Source organism: Pelophylax lessonae (genome assembly GCF_965119305.1).
Source record: "Pelophylax lessonae genome assembly, chromosome: 1".
Lineage (NCBI taxonomy): Eukaryota > Metazoa > Chordata > Amphibia > Anura > Ranidae > Pelophylax > Pelophylax lessonae.
Window position 1 is genome coordinate 43,475,119 of NC_138768.1, and position 20,265 is coordinate 43,495,383.

General features: G+C 46.0%; 1 protein-coding gene across 1 annotated transcript in view; it reads left to right on the forward strand.

Moving 5' to 3' along the window:
• The window catches only part of PIK3C3 (phosphatidylinositol 3-kinase catalytic subunit type 3), a 389,362-nt gene that overhangs the window by 347,689 nt on the left and 21,408 nt on the right, over positions 1-20,265 (forward strand). The window contains exon 24 of the mRNA XM_082248227.1: positions 2,427-2,552. Within this exon, the coding sequence (XP_082104353.1) occupies positions 2,427-2,552 (126 nt within the window). The remainder of the gene's footprint in view (positions 1-2,426; positions 2,553-20,265) is intronic.

Below are 20,265 nucleotides of genomic sequence, written 5' to 3' on the forward strand. Positions count from 1 at the left end.
TCTAACAAGATATACCATCGCACATGGAAAGCATACATTTCTTGGTGTGAGTTGATTGACGCTCATCCTCGATCCTTCCCTGTGGCTCAGATCTTAACCTTTCTTCAGTAGGGCGTTGATCAGAAGTTGGCCTTAAGTATTATCAAGGGACAGGTGTTTGCCTTGGCAATCTTTCAGGGACCCCTAGCCACACACTCTTTAGTTTGTACCTTCATTCAGGGGGTTCGACATGTGGCTTCACTTGTATAGTGTCTTTTGCCGCCATGGGATTTAAATTTAGTGCTTTCGGTTCTCCAGAAACCTCCATTTAAGAATATTCGGGAGATTCCCTTGTCTATTTTATCCCAGAAGGTGACATTCTTGGTGGCTGTTACCTCACACCGCAGGGTATCCGAACTGGCAGCATTATCCTGTCGCAGTCCCTATTTGGTGGTCCATGGGGATAAAGAGGTTCTTCGTCCCTGTCCATCACTCCTGCCCAAAGTTGTCTCTGACTTCTATTTGAATGAGGACATTGTGTTGTCTTCCTTGTGTCCCAAGCCGGCTCATCCCAGAGAATTTTCTTTGCATACCTTGGATGTGGTTCGTGCAATTCAGGTGTATCTGGCAGCTACTGAGTCCTTTCGGAGGTCAGACTCGCTTTTTGTGATTATGGACTGATTAAGAAAAGGGCTGGCCACTTCTTCGGCAACCATCTCCAGATGGATCAGACAGATGGTTACTCAAGCCTATTCCATTAAAGGTCGGGTTCCATTTTCCCTGTCCCGGCATGTTCTACTCGGGCGCTGAGTGCTTCTTGGGCCTCCACTTGGTCGTCGGTGCATACCTTCATAAAATGATATAAGGTAGATACTTTGACACCTGCGGATGCTTCTTTTGGCCGCAAAGTTTTGCAGGCTGCTGTTTAGGAGGGGGTGTTCCCTCTTGAGGGGTGTTTTTCTTTAAACTTTTTTTTTTTTTTTCAGTTAAGTTTAAGGCTGCTGTGTCCTGGTTAAGGGCTCCTATGTTTAGCCTTGGGTTATTTTCCCCACCCCTCATTTTCCATTTGGCACTGCTTTTGGACTGCTTTATGGAGCGTTGTGTCCGTCGTTGAACAAAAGAGAAAATGAGATTTTTTTGTACTTACCGTAGAATCCATTTCTCTGAGTTCATCGACGGACACAGCACCCACCCCTCTATGGAATTCTGATATTTCTAATACTGCTTGCTACTAAACTGTTTACCTAGAGCAGAGAGAGGGGTTATATACCAATCTGAGAACGGCCCATGGGTGTAGCCAGGTGTTTTTTTATTCTGCCTAGTCCTACTCCTAGAGGAGGCAACATAACCCAGTAGTTATGATTTATGGAGCGTTGTGTCCGTCGATGAACTCAGAGAAATGGATTTTAAGTTAAGTACAAAAATTCCTTGCATTAGGGTAAAAAATGTTGCAGCAGTTGTATGGCCCTCTCACCTCCCTAAATATTTACCAGAGTTCTATTTTGATTCGGCTCTGTGCCGTTTGCAGCAGCGCTCTTCTCTCTCCCTCCTCACAGGACAAGCGTGCAGCAGCAGAAGCCACTGGCTGAAATCCTGAGAGTAGGGAGCAGGGCTGAGCCGTTCTGTTTGTGTCTATGGGTACACACAGCCGGGCTAGGGAGTGGGCCCACACATGCATTTCCATAGGAAGCAGCTTCCAGTGTCAGTGCACAGAGAAGAAAAGGACCCAAGGGAGCTGGTGGGGAATCCCAGAAGGTTTAAGGCCGCTCTGTGCACTACCATTACCATACCTACATGCATGGTACCAATACCATGTTTATTATTAAAAAATAATTACAACTGCTGAACAGCTGAACTCAAGACACAAAAACTTTTGTTTAAATACATTCCTCAATAGCCACAAGGGGTATAAATCTACTTTGTGTCCACCAAATGCCCATGAAAACCCAATGATTACCCTGTGAAGGTAGCAATGACATCACTGTACTGTATAAAGCCTGTGCAGAGAGCTGAGCAGCAGGCCCCACCCACTACAGGCCGCCTGCAAAAAACTGCAGGAGTGGGCGGAGATGAGACCAGTCACCCTGCACAAGGAGAGAGAGCAGCAGTGACTGGTCTTTATTACAGGAAGCTCCTGCACAGAGGGGAAGTCTCACACTGGAATACTGCACAGATCTAGAAAAACTACACAAAGCACACCAAGATTCAAGAAAGAATACACATGACTCATTAAACACTTCCACAATACTTATCTATCCTGGAATTTAGCTTTAAAAAAGAAAAAATTAATTTCAGAATTATATAAATACCCTTTACCAGCCCAGTGCAGCTAAATCAGGCCATTGCTTCATGTGTATAATCTTCTGCTAACAGCCAAAACTGTTCGTTTGTGCTGCATCTTCTCTCCACTTGTCATTAAGCTTTCACACCTCTCTCTCCTCCTCCAGGTACAGGATAAATTTAGATTGGATCTGTCTGACGAGGAAGCCGTGCATTACATGCAGACACTCATCGATGACAGCGTTAACGCACTTTTCGCCGCCGTGGTGGAACAGATACACAAGTTTGCTCAGGTAAGAAATTGCCCTGTGCCGGCCATTATTCAACATTCATTACTGCCTTCCTTCTCCAAATAACCAGACAGCCAGGTAGGCTACCTCTCTGTCCATCCCTGCATGACACTGAAATCTCTCTTTCTTTTGCGCAGTCTACATAAACAAGTCTGCTTATATGCCAACAAGCCAATCGAGAAAGGAAATGTCTACCTAGCCATCATAGATACACAAATGAAAAGAATTTTGGTGGCCCAAAAGAAACTGCGCAAAATTGGTGATATTCGATACTAAATTAATCAATCAAATTGTCATAAATTAATTAAATTTATATAAGAGGAATTGCTTCCATAGTGCAAGCTGCAATAAAAACGTATAAAACGCATAAATGTGAAAAGAGTGGAATAAATTGCGCTCAACACTTAACACAACCAAAAAGTGCTTGTGTGCATAAATATGTGAATAAATGATTATAAATAAATAAATATATACAAAATCCTAAATGTGAAAGGTCCTTGGTAAATAAATATCAACAGTCTTTAAAGTGCCCAGTGCAATACAGAACTCTCAGCAATGACTGAAAATCACTCCAACTTCAAGTGAGGGACCTCCACCTTAAGAAACTTTTCTCCACCCAGTGCTCGGGGTAAATACTTCTTACCAAAGCTGATGGACCCCTTAATTACAGGGGGTCTAAAACAGCGTAGATGGTCCACAAATGCCTCCAAGCTATCCTTCAGGTCCCTTGATATAAGACTCAGCTCGCATAAGGAACTCCAAGTATTTCAGGATATTTTTGTGGGGAGAAAGATAAGGAAACTCCGATAGTGTAGTATGTTCTGGTAATTAGGGTTTATTAATGAAATTGCACTTACTCAAAACATTAGAATCAAACGCCTTCATGCAGTAAATGCAGCATGGGTTCGGTGTACGGGACGCTCCTAAGCTTCTGCGTATCACCAACCCGAAACTCCACGGTCTCACGTTCCCGACGCACGTTTCGTCAGACGCGCTGACGTCATCAGGGGATCCCCTGATGACGTCAGCGCGTCTGACGAAACGTGCGTCGGGAACGTGAGACCGTGGAGTTTCGGGTTGGTGATACGCAGAAGCTTAGGAGCGTCCCGTACACCGAACCCATGCTGCATTTACTGCATGAAGGCGTTTGATTCTAATGTTTTGAGTAAGTGCAATTTCATTAATAAACCCTAATTACCAGAACATACTACACTATCGGAGTTTCCTTATCTTTCTCCCCACAAAAATATCCTGAAATACTTGGAGTTCCTTATGCGAGCTGAGTCTTATATCAAGGGACCTGAAGGATAGCTTGGAGGCATTTGTGGACCATCTACGCTGTTTTAGACCCCCTGTAATTAAGGGGTCCATCAGCTTTGGTAAGAAGTATTTACCCCGAGCACTGGGTGGAGAAAAGTTTCTTAAGGTGGAGGTCCCTCACTTGAAGTTGGAGTGATTTTCAGTCATTGCTGAGAGTTCTGTATTGCACTGGGCACTTTAAAGACTGTTGATATTTATTTACCAAGGACCTTTCACATTTAGGATTTTGTATATATTTATTTATTTATAATCATTTATTCACATATTTATGCACACAAGCACTTTTTGGTTGTGTTAAGTGTTGAGCGCAATTTATTCCACTCTTTTCACATCATAGATACACAAGCATCAATTTTCAATTAACTTTATTTAAAGCACAGTTTCAAACATTTTTATGTGGTCCCCCAGGAGGTTTTTTACCTCCTTTGTGACCTAACACATGTGCGGCAGGAGGAAAGGTAGGCTTTAAAGCGATAGTAACCTGCCGTTATTTTTTTAAACCTGCAAAACAAAGTTATATTGTGCTAGTATGCATCTCACAGTAGCCTATTATGTGAAACATGCTTTAAAAGGAAGCCCTCCAGTGGCGCGCTGTCACAGGGTGAAGGGCTTCAATCTTTACCCAGTCTTCTTTCCAGGTTGGCAGGCTCGGGTCCTTTGATTGGACCAGCCGCAATGACATCACTCCCACGTTTGCACGTATGAGCTGCTGCTTTTAGCACAGGGCTCTGAAGGAACCGCACGGTATGCTGTTCCTTCAGAGTACATGTGTCAGTGACGTCAATAGTGCACCGATTAGGAGATATTTACTGTACCTATAGGTAAGCCATACTATAGGGTTACCTATAGGTAAAAAGGAGCGTTGTCAGGTGTGCATGCATACTCCTGATGACGTCAAATGTGACGAAACGCATCCTGTGGAGCTATGTACACACACCACCACGCATGCACAGCAGCGTGTCGGCCATCTTTGTGTTAGGAAAGTCCAGGTTGTCTGTCTCTGTCACACTACAGTTTATGCTTTATTTGCCTGCAAAACATATGAGTGTTTTGTTTAAATAAAAATATACCGGTTTTAGCAATATTACACTATCTGGGTGCTTCTGTTTTTATGTATGACCCGGATCCGCTCTTGATGCCATTTCTGTGAGGGGAATCCTCTGACCTGCTGGGATTGTTGGATTGTGTTTCACACAAAAGCGCATGCTGACCACTCTAATCAGGGGGTCACATTGTATCTGGTAAGCAGACCATGAGAGTGTGAGGTGTCACCAGGCTTACCTAAAAATTCTTACTTCCATCACGGCTGTGGGACTATCAAATCTGCTATTTTCTCCTTTTAGACTGTTTGTTGGAATCACATATATTTAATTTTTTTCACTTTTGTATGCACATTTTGAAATATTGCGGTGCAATTATATGTACTATAATAACACTGGAGCGCTGCACTATTAGTTTATTGTATGTTATAGTGTTTTGTATATTTCATCTACCTTGGCACAGATTTATACCAAATTTTAACCAAGTACATGTAGCACTGGGTCCCGTTTTGGATCCGTCCTGTTGTTGCTAAGCAGCACGGTCAGATAGTTTTACCCCAGCTGTCCAACAACATCTGTCTCTAGCAGCAGGGGCCACTATGGAGACCAGCAATGCCATCTGTCAAAGGTAACACAGCCTGTGGTTCTGTATGTTCTGTCTGCCAGTTCTTCTAAACATACACAGACCCGATGAATGATTAACACCGAGTCATACATGGCACTGGCCCCACAGCGCTCATCTTTCATTCAAAAAAATTTCAAAATCCCTCAGCACTGGGTGATCCATCTGCAGGGGTTGTGTATGTTTACAAGCAGCCGTAGTCCCCTTTGGGACTGAATTAATAAGCGTTTAAAAAATTTAGTACGTTCTTTAAACAAAAAAGCTGCCTTAAAGCGGAGTTCCGGCCTGAAAAAAAAAAATTTAGATAAAAATACCCCCGGGACAGTCAGGGCTAGTGCATTTCAGCAACGATAGCCTCTGAACTGTCCCCGGGAAATACTTACCTTGAAAATGTCTTGTCCAACGCTGCCATCTCAGGGCAGCTGAAGCCGAAGCATCCTCTTCGGTGTCCTCTTTGATGACGTCGGAGTCCCAGAATGCCCTGCAACGGCCCTGCTCATCACTTATGGTGCAGGCGCATTATCCCTGCACAGCTTCTGGGCATGCCCAGAAGCTGTTTAGCAGGGAATGACGCACCTGAACCGGAAGTGACGAGTGGGGCCGGTGCAGGGACATTGACTCCTGGCAGCGATGGCGCTCGGCTCCCAGGAGTCAATGCAAGCAAGAAGTCACGGCGTGGGCCGCAGAGGGAGGAAGTAGAAGGAAGGTAAGTATATTTTCTTTAAAAACAATTGACCTAATAAGTTGCAAATTGGTCCTACAGCTGTTCCTTATATGTACATTTAACTTTTCCGGCCTCTTATTGCTACCTGTCCCAACTTTTTTGGAATGTGTAGCTCTCATGAAATCCAAAATGAGCCAATATTTGGCATGACATTTCAAAATGTCTCACTTTCAATATTTGATATGTTATCTATATTATATTGTGAATAAAATATAAGATTATGAGATTTGTAAATTAGTCTTTTCCTTTTTTACTCACAATTTGTACAGTGTCCCAACTTTTTTGGATTTGGGTTTGTACATGATTCTGCATTTCCGCCTGTGGGGGGCACGTGCGATGTGAGGGTGCCTGGCACTCAATGTCCTCGAACATTCGCTGATCATCAGTAAAAAGCACAGAATGGGGATCAACTATGTAAACAGGGCAGATCGCCAGTCTGACAGGGGGGAAGGAATGGATTTTGTGTTCCTGCACAGCAGTGACTAGTATCCATCTCTTCCCCTAGTAAAAGCAGCACATACGTTACACATAAACACTAGCCAGGCACACAGTTTAGCCTTTAATCGCCCTAAATTTTTAACTCCTTCCCAGCCAGTGTCATTAGTACAGCGATCGTGCTTTTTTTTTATAGCACTGATCACTGTATTAGTGTCACTGGTTCCCACAAACTGTCAGTTAGTATTCCATTATCTGCCGCAATATCACAGTCCTGCTATAAGTCGCTGATTGCCACCATTACTAGTAAAAAATAAATAAATAAAAATTCCATAAATATATCCCATAGTTTGTAGAAGCTATAACGTTCGCGTAATATACGCTTATTGGGATTTTTTGGCCAAAAATATCTAGCCGAATACATGTTGGTCTAAATTTATTAAGACATTAGATTGTTTAAATGTTTTTTTTATTTTCTATTCGGTATGTTTTATAGTAGAAAGTAAAAAATATTAGTTTTTTTTTTTTTTTTTAAATTGTCGGTCTTTTTTTATCTATAGCGCAAAAAAATGCAGCGGTGCTCAAATGCCACCAAAAGAAAGCTCTATTTGTGGGGAAAAAAATTACATACATTTTATTTAGGTTCAGTGTTGCACGATCATGCAATTGTCAAAGTAGCGCAGTGACGTATCACAAAAAATGGCCTGGTTAAGAAGGGGGGGGTAAATCTTCCTGAGGTCAAGTGGGTAAGGGAGTTCCTTGGGGGACCCCAAGATCACCAGAACTAGTGCTCCCATTGGAAGATTTCCCCACTATTGTTTTTCTGGGACAACATAAAATTTGGGATTGTCTTTTACTTTCACTTTTAATAAAAATGGTAAACAGGACAAATAGGGAGAATCTCCCTAATGGGGGGGGCACAGACCGCAGTAAAAACTGACAGGTGTAATAATCCCTCTCCACTCTATCCAAAACTAAAAAAAAAAAAAGTTTAGCCTTTCGTTCTACTTTAACTTGTACAATAATAAACCCCTCCTGAACAGATAGAATGGTATTTTCTAGATAGCATGATCCATTGGGGGGACCACATTTGACCATCGCAGCAATGGATGCTAGTCTCTTATCATATACAAAGTTTGGGTGACCAATACCCCATAGGGAGTAGTCTGTGAGGATGCCGTTTAAACACATATTTCTCTTCTAATTGGCTAATATAGTTACATAGTTACATAATTAGTCAGGTTGAAAAAAGACACAAGTCCATCCGGTTCAACCAAAAAAAAAAAACAGTATTGAAAATCCAACCATACAATCCCATATACACAATCCTATACACGCTGTTGATCCAGAGGAAGGCGAAAATAAACCCCAGCAAAGCATGATCCAATTTACTACAGCAGGGGAAAAAAAACTCCTTCCTGATCCCCCGAGAGGCAATCAGATATTCCCTGGATGAACTTTACCTAAAAAAATGTTAGTACCCACTTATATTATGTACACACAGGAAAGAATCCAGGCCATCTTTAAAGCTATCTAGTGAGCTGACCAGAACCACCTCTGGAGGGAGTCTATTCCACATTTTCACAGATCTGGTGAAGAAACCTTTCCGTATTTGGAGACTAAATCTGTTTTCCTCTAGACGTAAAGAGTGCCCCCTTGTCCTCTGTGTTGACCTTAAAGTGAACAACTCAACACCAAGTTCACTATATGGACCCCTTATGTATTTTATACATGTTGATCATATCCCCCCCCCCCCTTAATCTCCTCTTCTCAAGAGAGAATACATTCAGTTTATCTAATCTTTCCTCATAGCTGAGCTCCTCCATGCCTCTTATCAGTTTGGTTGCCCTTCTCTGCACTTTCTCCAGTTCTCCGATATCCTTTTTAAGAACTGGTGCCCAAAATTGAACTGCATATTCCAGATGAGGTCTTACTAATGATTAGTACAGGGGCAAAATGATATCTCTCTCTCTGGAGTCCATGCCTCTCCTAATACAAGAAAGGACTTTGCTTGCTTTGGAAACTGCAGCTTGGCATTGCATGCTATTATTAAGCTTATGATCCACCAGAACACCCAGATCTTTCTCTGCTATGGATTCCTCCAGTTCTACTCCCCCTAGTATGTATGATGCATGCATATTCTTAGCCCCCAAGTGCATAACTTTACATTTATCAACATTAAACCTCATTTGTCACATAGTTGCCCAATGAAACAGTGCATTGAGGTCAGCTTGTAAGTTGGAGACATCCTGTAAAGAAGTTATTCCACTGCAAAGCTTGGTGTCATCTGCAAAGACTGAAATGCTACTTTTAATCCCAGACCCTATATCATTTATAAAGATATTAAAATGTTAGGGTCCCAACACTGAACCTTGGGGTACACCACTGATAACCTTAGACCATTCAGAGTAAGAATCATTAACCACTACTCTCTGAATTCTGTCTTTTAGCCTATTTTCTATCCAATTACAAACTGATCTTCCCAAGCCAGTAGACTTTACCTTACACATTGGCCGTGTGTGGGGAACTGTGTCAAACGCTTTTGCAAAATCCAAGTATACTAAGTCCACAGCCACCCCAAGCCCCACCCATCAGCCATTCCCAATTTAATCACCTTCCTTCTTTTTTTTTTTTTGTGTAGCACTGCCCCCTGCTGGATTTTCACACTTTTGGGTCCCCCTGGGTTACCGTTAGCAACATTGATATTCACAGTCTATCACTTTACTTCTTGGCTCAGTCAATAATTAATGCAGGGGTATGTTGTTGTTTTGTTTTTATTTTATAAATTAGGGATGGGGGAAGGGTTAGTGGGATACTCCAGATTAACTATGCACAAAGTTTGGAGGACATCTATCTGTTGATACAGCCAGGCTGTTGATCCACCCTGCCTTAGGTGGATTTAGAATGAAGTTTTCTCTTACGTCCTCCGACAGTCGCCGCCACTTCATATTCATCACTAATGGGTTATTGATCTTTGCTCCGCAGGAGTAGCTATTCAACAAAATAGTTAATATCAAAGCTTTTAGCATATCCCATCCCTGGGGGGTGGTCCCCTCAGTCAATACCTCCCTGCTTCCTGCATTCCCAACTCATTTTCTAATGCCTAGCTTAGGAGTAGGCTGGCTGTTCCTGTGCTGGGGCTCTCAGTCTCAGCTTCTTTTCTCTTTTTGATTTTATTTGGAGTTTTTTTTTTCTCTTTCTTTTACTTAGCTGTTTATTTTCAGCATTAGTTAGCTTCTTCCGATGAAGATGATCGTGCGGAGCTGGGTCTCGGACTGGCCACCCTGGATCCCAGGGCTCAGGGCCAGGGGCTTCCCAGCCTGCCATCGAGCGTTCAGCACAGGTTTTCCCTGGCACATTGAACGACCCATCCCTGTTCGCTGCAGGGATGCTATCTGTGAGGTGGCTACCTCACTGGACGCCATTGCGGTTTTGCACCGCAGTTCCACTGCGTCACGGCTGCCACACTCCCTGTCCTCAGTACAGCGGTTTGGTCGCTGGAGCAGGTTCCCCACGCCATCCGGACTGGTAAGTGTATCCCTATGTGGGGACCTGTCTGTTGGGTGTCAGTCTGGGACTGTGTGACCCTGCATGTCTGTGTGGCTGCTGAGCTCCCTGTCAGTTCCTGTGTGGAATTGCTGCCTGTGTGTGGGCTGCGAGGGGGGGGGGGCTCTCCTGCTCTGCTTAATGCATACATGAAGCAGTCTGGGTTTGGACATGCGGTGCGGCGATCGCTGCGGCGACCCGCCATTTTTTTGCGGCAGAATTGTGGTGACCGGTCCTGTGTGGTAAGGCGCGGCGTTTTGGCGCCAAACGCCGCCGTTTTGGCGGCGATCGATCAGGCCACATGTCGGGGCCATTTTCTATTTGCCTATGAAGTCCTCAGCCGAGCGGCCATGTTTGTGTAGCCTTACATAGGCTTTACAGGGGCGGTCAGTCATTGCATCACTTCCTTTTGCTCTGGGACAGCGATCGGTGGCAGCAGCCTGTGTGATCTCTCCAGGATTTTACCTTTCCATTTTCCTGTATTCCTTGCCTAGTGTTCTTCTCCCTGTGGGGGTCGGTGTATTCAGTGGGTGCGGTGGGCTACGCTCGCCGCTATCTTAAAGGGGCAGTACTCCTTTTTTTCCTAATACTACTGGGGCATGGATTCTCAGGATTGCAAGTTTCCTCCCGCCTTGGTGGGGGGCCAAGGGGCTGCTGCTTCCCCCGAGGGGGCTGATCTGGCTACTATTGTGGCAAATTTGGCTGCTCAGGTGCAGATGCTGGTGGCTGATCGATCCACAAAACGGCCCAGAGTGTCTATTTCCTCTGATTCAGAGGGCGATGGGGCTGCTATGGCTGGAGTGCCCTTCTCAGGGTCTCACTCATCTCTAGACCTTGTGGGGTCTGAGGGGGAGGCTGAGGTGGAAGGGATTGATAATTCTCCCCCTGGCTCGTCTGAAGAGCTTGCACTCATGGATGAGTTGGTTGCTTCTATCAAGCAAACGCTGCATTTGCAGGATGAACCATGTCCTCCTGTTTCGATGTCCTCTTATGGGACACAAAGGAAACGCAAAACATCGCAGGTTTTTCCTTGCTCTACGGAATTTCAGCGCGCGGTTGATGAGCAATGGCACAATTTAAAAAAGCCTTTTGCTGTGCCGAGTAGGTTCAAGCTGCGTTATCCATTTACACCCGCCACTGATGAGCGCTGGTGTGTGCCGCCTCAGGTGGATCATGCAGTGGCGATTTTAAATAAATCCACTGCGATCCCTGCTGAGGATACCCCGGTGTTCCGGGACCCGACGGACAGGAGATTGGAGTCTCTGGCCCGTCATTCTTATACGGTTGCTGGCTCTATGCTGAAGCCTATTTTTGCTTCCATTATGGCAGCCCAAGCTATTGCGGATTGGATGCAGGTGCTCAGGCGCACCCTGGTGGCTGACTCTGCCCCGCCGACAACTTTGGCTATGGTGGATCAGATTCATCAGGGTGTCATGTATTTGTGTGATGCGGACTTAGATTTGGTCCCTTTGGCTGCGCGTCTTTCAAGTGTGGCGGTATTGAACCGTCGCCTGATATGGCTGAAATGTTGGTCTATTGACCAATCTTCTCGCAAGACTTTAGCTAACTTGCCCTACGCGGGATCTCGCCTTTTTGGCAAATCTTTGGATACTCTGATAAAGGGTATTTCTGGGGGTAAGAGCACTCTCTTGCCCCAAACTCACAAGAATAAGTTTGTTTGGGGTAAGAAGAATGCCTCGTTTAGGCCCTCTCAGGGGTCCTTTCGTGCCTTTCGGTCGCACTATAAGGGCAAGCCCTTCAAGGGCCAAGGCTCCCAGAAGAAGCCTGCGGACGGGTAAGCAGAAGTCCAGCCAGTCCGGGTCCGCTGCCCATAACAATACGGCCTGAAGGGACGCCCTCACCCAGTTCTGGGGTGGGGGGACGTTTGCTCGGGTTTCTTCAACCCTGGCTGGACCGCATTCGGGACAGGTGGGTTCAGGAAATCGTTTGATCTGGTTACAAGATCGAGTTTCTCTCTCGGCCGGCGGGCAGATTTTTCCCCTCAAACCTTCAGCTGACTCCGGAGCGCTTGCGGGATCTGTACCTGGCGGTGTGGGACCTGCGGGCCCAGGGAGTGGTGGTTCCGGTGCCTCATCAGGACAGGTTTCGGGGGTTCTATTCCAATCTGTTCACTGTTACCAGAAAGGAGGGCAAGGTACGTCCGATTCTGGACTTGAAAGCTCTGAACCACTTTGTGCGGGTTCGCAAATTTCGCATGGAATCCCTGCGCTCGGTGGTGGCTGCCCTGGTTCCGGGGGAATTCATGGCCTCCATCGATTTGAAGGATGCGTATCTTCACATTCCAATTTTCGAGGGTCACCAGAGGTACCTTTGATTCGCCATTGCGGAGGATCACTACCAATTTGTGGCGTTACCCTTCGGTCTCGCTTCGGCTCCGCGGGTTTTCACCAAGGTGCTTGCGCCGGTCCTGACTTTACTGAGAGCCCGGGGCATCTCTGTCTTGGGGTATCTGGACGATATCTTGATTCGGTCTGCGACCAGTCAGGGCCTGGTGAACGACCTGTCCATCACGATGCAGACTTTGCAGGAGTTCGGTTGGACGATAAATTTCCCAAAGTCAATGTTGTGTCCGTCCGTTCGTCTTCCCTACCTGGGGATGATACTGGACTCTGTTCAAGCGAAGGTCTTCCTGCCGGAAGACAAGCTCCGGACACTTCAGGACGAGGTCAGGTCCCTCAGGGACAATCAGTGCTCGTCCCTCCGGACGTGTATGAGGTGTCTGGGATTGATGGTCTCGGCTTTCGAGGCGATCCCCTTCGCCCAGTTTCACACACGGGATCTTCAGGCGGAGGTCCTGGCCAAGTGGGACGGGCGTCCGCAATCTCGGGATCTGTGGATTTAGAGTCGCCTCACCCGAAGGGGTCTTTTGTGGTGGCTCCAGTCCCCGGCGGTGGCGGGGGGCAAGTCTTTTCGTCCTTTGTCGTGGACGGTGATCACCACGGATGCCAGCCTGTCGGGCTGGGGTGGTGTCCTGGGCGTTCTGTCCGCCCAGGGGACTTGGTCGGGGGAGGAATCCTCCCTTCCGATCAACATTCTGGAATTGCGAGCAATACATCTCTGTCTTCTGCGTTGGTTCGGGTGCAGACGGACAATGCCACAGCGGTGGCCTACATCAACCACCAAGGGGGCACCAGGAGTGCCCGCGCGGCTCGGGAAGTGGCCGACATTCTGTCTTGGGCCGAGATGCACGTCCCGGCGATAACGGCAGTTCACATTCCGGGAGTGGAGAACTGGCAGGCGGATTATCTGAGTCGCCAGACCCTGGACCAGGGAGAATGGTCCCTTCACCCGGATGTTTTTCAGATGCTGTGCGCGAAGTGGGGGTCCCCAGATGTGGACCTGTTCGTGTCTCGTCTAAACAACAAGGTGGAAAGGTTCGTAGCAAGGACGCGCGATCCTCGGGCAGACGCCTCAGACGCGTTAGTGACGTCCTGGAGTCAGTATCGTCTAATGTATGCCTTTCCACCGATTCAGCTGCTGTCCAGGTTCCTTCGCAGGTTGGCCTCGGAACCGCGCAAGGTGATTCTGGTGGCACCGGACTGGCCTCGCCGGTCTTGATACGCAGACCTCGTGAATCTGGTGAATCTGCCTCTTCGAGAAGATCTCCTGTCTCAAGGACCGATCTTCCATCCTGCTTTACAGTCGCTGGCTTTAACGGCCTGGCTGTTGAAAGCCAGGTCCTGAAGGATAGGGGTCTCTCCCCTGAGGTCATTCCCACTTTGATCAAGGCTAGAAAAGCCTCTTCGGGGAAGATTTACTACCGTACTTGGAAGGCGTATTTTGCCTGGTGTGAGTCCAGGGGGTATTCCCCTCGCTCGTACTCGGTATCAAGAGTGTTGGCTTTCCTCCAAACTGGAGTGGACCAGCGTTTGGCGTTGGCCACGATTAAGGGTCAGATTTCTGCGCTGGCCGTTCTCTTTCAACGCCCTGTGGCGTCTAATTCTTTGGTTAGCACCTTTGTTCAAGGGGTGCGGCACTTGGCCCCTCCTCGGAGGGATCCTTTACCTCCATGGGACTTGAACCTTGTTCTGTCCGTGTTACAGCATGCTCCCTTTGAGAAGATCAGGGAGATTTTGTTGTCTCTGTTGTCCAAGAAGGTTGCCTTTTTGGTAGCGATCACTTCGGCTCGCAGGGTGTCGGAGCTGGCGGCCTTGTCCTGCAGCTCTCCCTACTTGGTGATTCACTTGGATAAGGTGGTCTTACGACCTAACCCTTCTTTTCTTCCGAAGAGGATCTCGGAATTTCACCTCAATGAGGACATTGTCTTGCCTTCGCTTTGCGCGAAGCCTAAGCATCCAAGGGAGGTGGCTTTACATTCCTTGGATGTTGTTCGGGCGATCAGGGTTTACCTGTCATCGACAAAATCCTTTCGCAAGTCGGATTCTCTTTTTGTTCTTCCAGAGGGTCCTCGGAAGGGCATGGCAGCGTCGGCTGCGACCATCGCCAAATGGATCAGACAGACCATTGTGCAAGCCTATGCTTTGAAAAGGAAGGTTCCCCCTTTCCCTGTGAAGGCGCACTCTACCAGGTCTCTGAGTACGTCTTGGGCCTATCGTCATCAGGCTTCTGTGGACCAGGTGTGTAAGGCGGCGACTTGGTCGTCAGTTCACACCTTCTCAAAATTCTACAAGGTGGATGTTCAGGCATCGGCGGATGCTTCCTTTGGCCGCAAGGTTCTTAGTGCGGCAGTGCCTTAGGGCCCTTGTTTTGGGTCCTTGGCTGTTGGGATGTCTTTATCCCTGGGTTACTTGTTTTCCTGGGTTGTTGCTCCTGTTGAGCACGTTTTTTCCTGTTGCCCAGTTGGTTCTCTTATTTTGATAAGGTTCCTTTCTCTGATGTGGGTACTGCGTTGCTTTAGGCGCGGCTGCTTTTTTTCCCACCCCTCATGTCTACACTGCTATGGGACGTCCCCATTAGTGATGAATATGAAGTGGCGGCGACTGTCGAGGACGTAAGAGAAAACTGAATTTTTGTAAGATCTTACCTGTAAAATTCCTTTCTCTGAGTCCTCCGACAGTCGCCGCCCCCGCCCCTCTTTTGGGGTTTTGTTTATGTACTCTACTGCTATGCTACTGAAACTGAGTTGGGAATGCAGGAAGCAGGGAGGTATTGACTGAGGGGACCACCCCCTAGGGGTGGGATATGCTAAAAGCTTTGATATTAACTATTTTGTTGCCTAGCTACTCCTGCGGTCAGTAACCCATTAGTGATGAATATGAAGTGACGGCGACTGTCGGAGGACTCAGAGAAAGGAATTTTACAGGTAAGATCTTACAAAAATTCAGTTTTTACCAGATGACTTGATGAATTAAAGATATCTTCAGGACACTCTCCTAGACCACTGACACCCGTCCACTGACTATCCTACTCCTGGATGGCCCCCCTCAGGTCAGGCCCTTTGACACAATCCTCTGTACTCACAATACTGTCTCCAGTGTCTCCCCCTCAGACAGCTTTCCTGGACCTCTGTGTTCAGCTCCGTTCCTCTGGCCCTCAGGATGACCTCCTGATGCCACATGCCACTACTACAGAGGAGGAGGCAACCACCACCCTCCCTTAGGGACTCTGCTCTCCAGCCAAAGACCCCACAGCACATGTGCTCCTCGCTTTTATACAGTATCCCATAATGCACCGAGACAGCCTGTCCCTGCCAATCCCCAGGACTGTATCAAAGCCTATGTATCCATTGGTCAGGTTTCCTCCCACTGTCCCACATGCCTCCCTATTGGACCAATGTGAAACACTCTCTAGGCTCAATGAATTGCATACTGAGCAGACCTCACGAACAGATCCTGCTCTCTGCTAGACAGAAAGCAATATAGATTTGCCTGCTGCTCCTCTGATAGGCAGACAGAGCCAAAAACTATACTCTCTTACTAGCACCTACCTAGGGGGGTGCTACATTTGCATTTGTTATTTGGAGCGTGATGCAGGAGCTAATGGAACGGTCCACCTTGGCAGTGTTGTGTCATGGAACTGGTGACAATCGCCAGGCTAGCTGGTACTCTTTTTACTGTTAAGAGTATAAAATGGAACTTAGTGGCTCCCGTTGCCGTAACAAAAGTAATCATAACTTTAATTGTTTTTAAAATAAATAAATAAATTGGGATTGTTTTGATATTCAATTATTTTTTAAACCATTTTTGGTTTCTTTTTTTTAAGCCTTAAGCGGCATCTTAACGAGACAGTAAATAAGAGGCGTAGACCACGTCGCGGATACATGCACGATTTAAGGAGTTTTATTTTTTCCTTGTGCTGACAGTTTAATGATTTGTTTGGTTGTAATTATTAGAAGCGGAGAAGAAAACCTCGTCAGTAGTTAATTAGATTTTTTTTTTTCCCTTTGTGTTGTTGGTTTAATTAGAGTAAATGTGAATTCTCTATAATGATGAGCCGTCAGCAGTAGAATATTTATAGAAAGTTGGAACTTGATATCCAATTTGCATAAAGTGTTCCTTGTTCTGGGAAACCATTGCAAGGCGGTATGCTCAGATTGGTGGTTAGCTTTGCCAAAACTGATATTCTTAAGGCCTGTACACACGATCAGAAAATCATATGAAAAATATCACTTTCAAAGCGATCGAACGATAATATGATCATTAGTACACCGCTTTCAAGAGCCGATCAGGACAGGTTGTGTGAAATTACCCAATGGGACAAACGCGAAAATGTTTCTCGTACAATACAGGATCGTACGCTTTTTGGTTAATCAGTACAGTTTTCGTACGACAATACAAATACACTACAATACATTAGATCACTTCCAAATTTATATTCTTTTGTACGAGAATTTTCATAACTTTAGTAACCTCCTCCTTTTTTGAAATGGAGACTAGCATGGAAAAAAAAGGACAATCATTCGTCCGATAATATCATTGTGTGTAGCAGGCTTAAAGAGAAGTTCAAATACTGTAGCTGCTGACTTTTAATATAAGGACACTTACCTGTCCAGGTATCCTGCGATGTTGGCACCCCTAGCTGATTCGTCCATCGGCTGTGGATGCAGGTGCCGGCATCTTCACTAAGGTAAACAGGAAGTGAAGCCTTGTGGCTTCACAGCCTGTTTCCTACTGCGCATGCGCGAGTCGCACTGCGCTTTCTGAATGGTCCCACTGTCTTCTGGGACCTGTGTGTCTCCCAGAAGGCGGGGGGGGGAGGAGAAGGGACCAGAAATTTTGTAGATCGTCGCGATTGTTGTGCGGCAATCTTACCCCGAAGTGGGAGCAGGTACCTTCTTTTGACAGGTATCCACTCCCCCCCCCAAAAAGTGCCAAATGTGGCAGTGGAGGGGGGGGGGGGAGTTGTGAACAAGCAGAGCTTCTCCTTTTGGGTGGAGCTCCGCTTTAAGTCAGTGATCTCCAAATTGTTGCCCAAGGACCAAGTTTGGCCCTTTTGCTTGCCATTATCCGGCTCTTGGGGCACTATTCCTTTCACTGACAGCAATGATGGGGCATTCTTTCTTCCACTCACACCAACAATGGGGCGCTATTTCTCCCACTGATACAAGGCACTATTCCTCAAACTGACAACCGTGATTTGAACTCTTCTTCCCACAGACACCGGTGATGGGGCCCTATTTCTCCAATTAATGCCAACTATTGGGTCCTATTTCTCCCACTAATACCAATGATGGGGCACCATTCTTCCCACTAATACCAATGATGGGGCACTATTCTTCCCACTAATACCAATGATGGGGCACCATTCTTCCCACTAATACCAATGATGGGGCACTATTCTTCCCACTAATACCAATGATGGGGCACCATTCTTCCCAGTAATACCAATGATGGGGCACTATTCTTCCCACTAATACCAATGATGGGGCACCATTCTTCCACTAATACCAATGATGGGGCACCATTCTTCCCACTAATACCAATGATGGGGCACTAATACCAATGATGGGGCACCATTCTTCCCACTAATACCAATGATGGGGCACCATTCTTCCCACTAATACCAATGATGGGGCACCATTCTTCCCACTAATACCAATGATGAGGCACCATTCTTCCCACTAATACCAATAATGGGGCACCATTCTTCCCACTAATACCAATGATGGGGCACCATTCTTCCCACTAATACCAATGATGGAGCACCATTCTTTCCACTAATATCAATGATGGGGCATTGGTTATATCCACTGACATCGGCCCATTTTCTACTCCCTTTAGACAAACTCCGGCTCCCTAAAGTCTGAAAGACAGTAAACTAAAGACCCCTGCACTAGGTTATGATTAAAAAGCTGAACTCCAGTCTTCTTTACAACTTAATGTAATGTTGCTCTATGATGTAAGAGGAAAGGGATTTATTTTTAAAGTGAAAGGCTAAGTCCAGGTTTTATACCATCTTTCATGTTACACCCATAACCTAAAGCATAGTCGCACACATCACCATCAAAACCCAAACTATACCCCCCCCCCCCCCCTCAGCTACATGGCAAGTGCTTCATAAGGTAACTTGTAATCTTTTGATTTCAGAGCGTGACTCCACCTGCACGTCGTCCTGTGAATTACTACATGTCCCATCTGCCACTGTGGCAAAAAGACTGTGCACATGAGTTCAATGTTGCTACATTTACTAGTTTTTTGCCAAAAGGTAAATTACTATTTGAACCTGTGCTTTGTCCATGCAGAACAATTTAACCAGTTTTGTTAATGCCTCCCTTCCCAGCTACACATACCTTACCTTTGCTCCCCCGTCACTCTATTCAGCCCCTGGTATTAGGAAAGGAAGCTCTGTATAAACACCAGGTCTCACCAAACTCTTGAAGCCAAACAGCCCACTAGTGCTCAGGGTTCAACCCACTATGTACCAGACCTTATGTCAGGCCCATCCATGAGTGGTTGTGCCAGGTCCCAGTTGGGGGGGGTGTAGAGCTAGAACCAATGGCCTGATCAGCTCCTGGTTTTTCAAATTCTGCTATAAAGCGCTCCATGCTTTAGCACTATGTTTAAAGTGGAAGGGGTTGCAATGTTATTCGGGACATCATGGGCATTTCTGTGACTCCAGCTTCCATGTTTAGAAAGGGCAGAGCTCTGATCCAAAGGACCCTCCCAAAATATTTGTTTTGAACCTAGACACTTACAGGTGCATCTCAAAAAATTTGAATATCATCAAAAAGTTAAATAATTTTAGTAATTTAATTCAAAAAGTGAAAATCATATTATATAGATTCATTATACACAGAGTGATATATTTCAAGCATTTCTTTCTTTTAATTTTGATGATTATGGCTTACAGCTAGTGAAAACACAAAATTTAGTATCTCAGAAAATTAGAATATTACATAAGACCAATAAAAAAAGGATTTTTAATATAGATATGTTGGCTTACTGAAAAGTTGGTCCATATACTTGATCAGGGCTCCTTTTGCATGAATAACTGCATAAATGCGGCGTGGCATGAAGGCGATCAGCCTGTGACACTGTTGAGGTGTTATAGAAGCCCAGGTTTCTTTGATGGCAGCCTTCAGCTTGTCTGCATTGTTGGGTCTTGTGTCTCTCGTCTTCCTCTTGACAATACCCTACAGATTCTCTATGGGGTTTAGGTAAGGCAAGTTTGCTGGCCAATCAAGCACAGTGATACCATGATCATTAAACCAGGTATTGGTAGTTTGGGCAGTGTGGGCAGGTGCCAATTCCTGCTGGAAAACGAAATCAACATCTACATAAAATGGGTCGGCATAGGGGAAGCATGAAGTGCTGTAGAATTTCCTGGTAGAGGGCTGTGCTGACTTTGCACTTGATAAAATACAGTGGACCAACACCAGCAGATGACATGGCTCCCCAAATCATCACTTACTGTGGAAATGTCACACTGGACCTCATGCAACTTGGATTCTGTGCCCCTCCATTTTTTCTCCAGACTCTGGAACCTTGATTTCCAAATGAAATGCAAAATGTACTTTAATCGGAAAAGAGGACTTTGGACCACTGAGCAACAGTCCAGTCCCTTTTCTCCTTAGTTCAAGTAAGACGCTTCTGACGTTGTCTCTGGTTC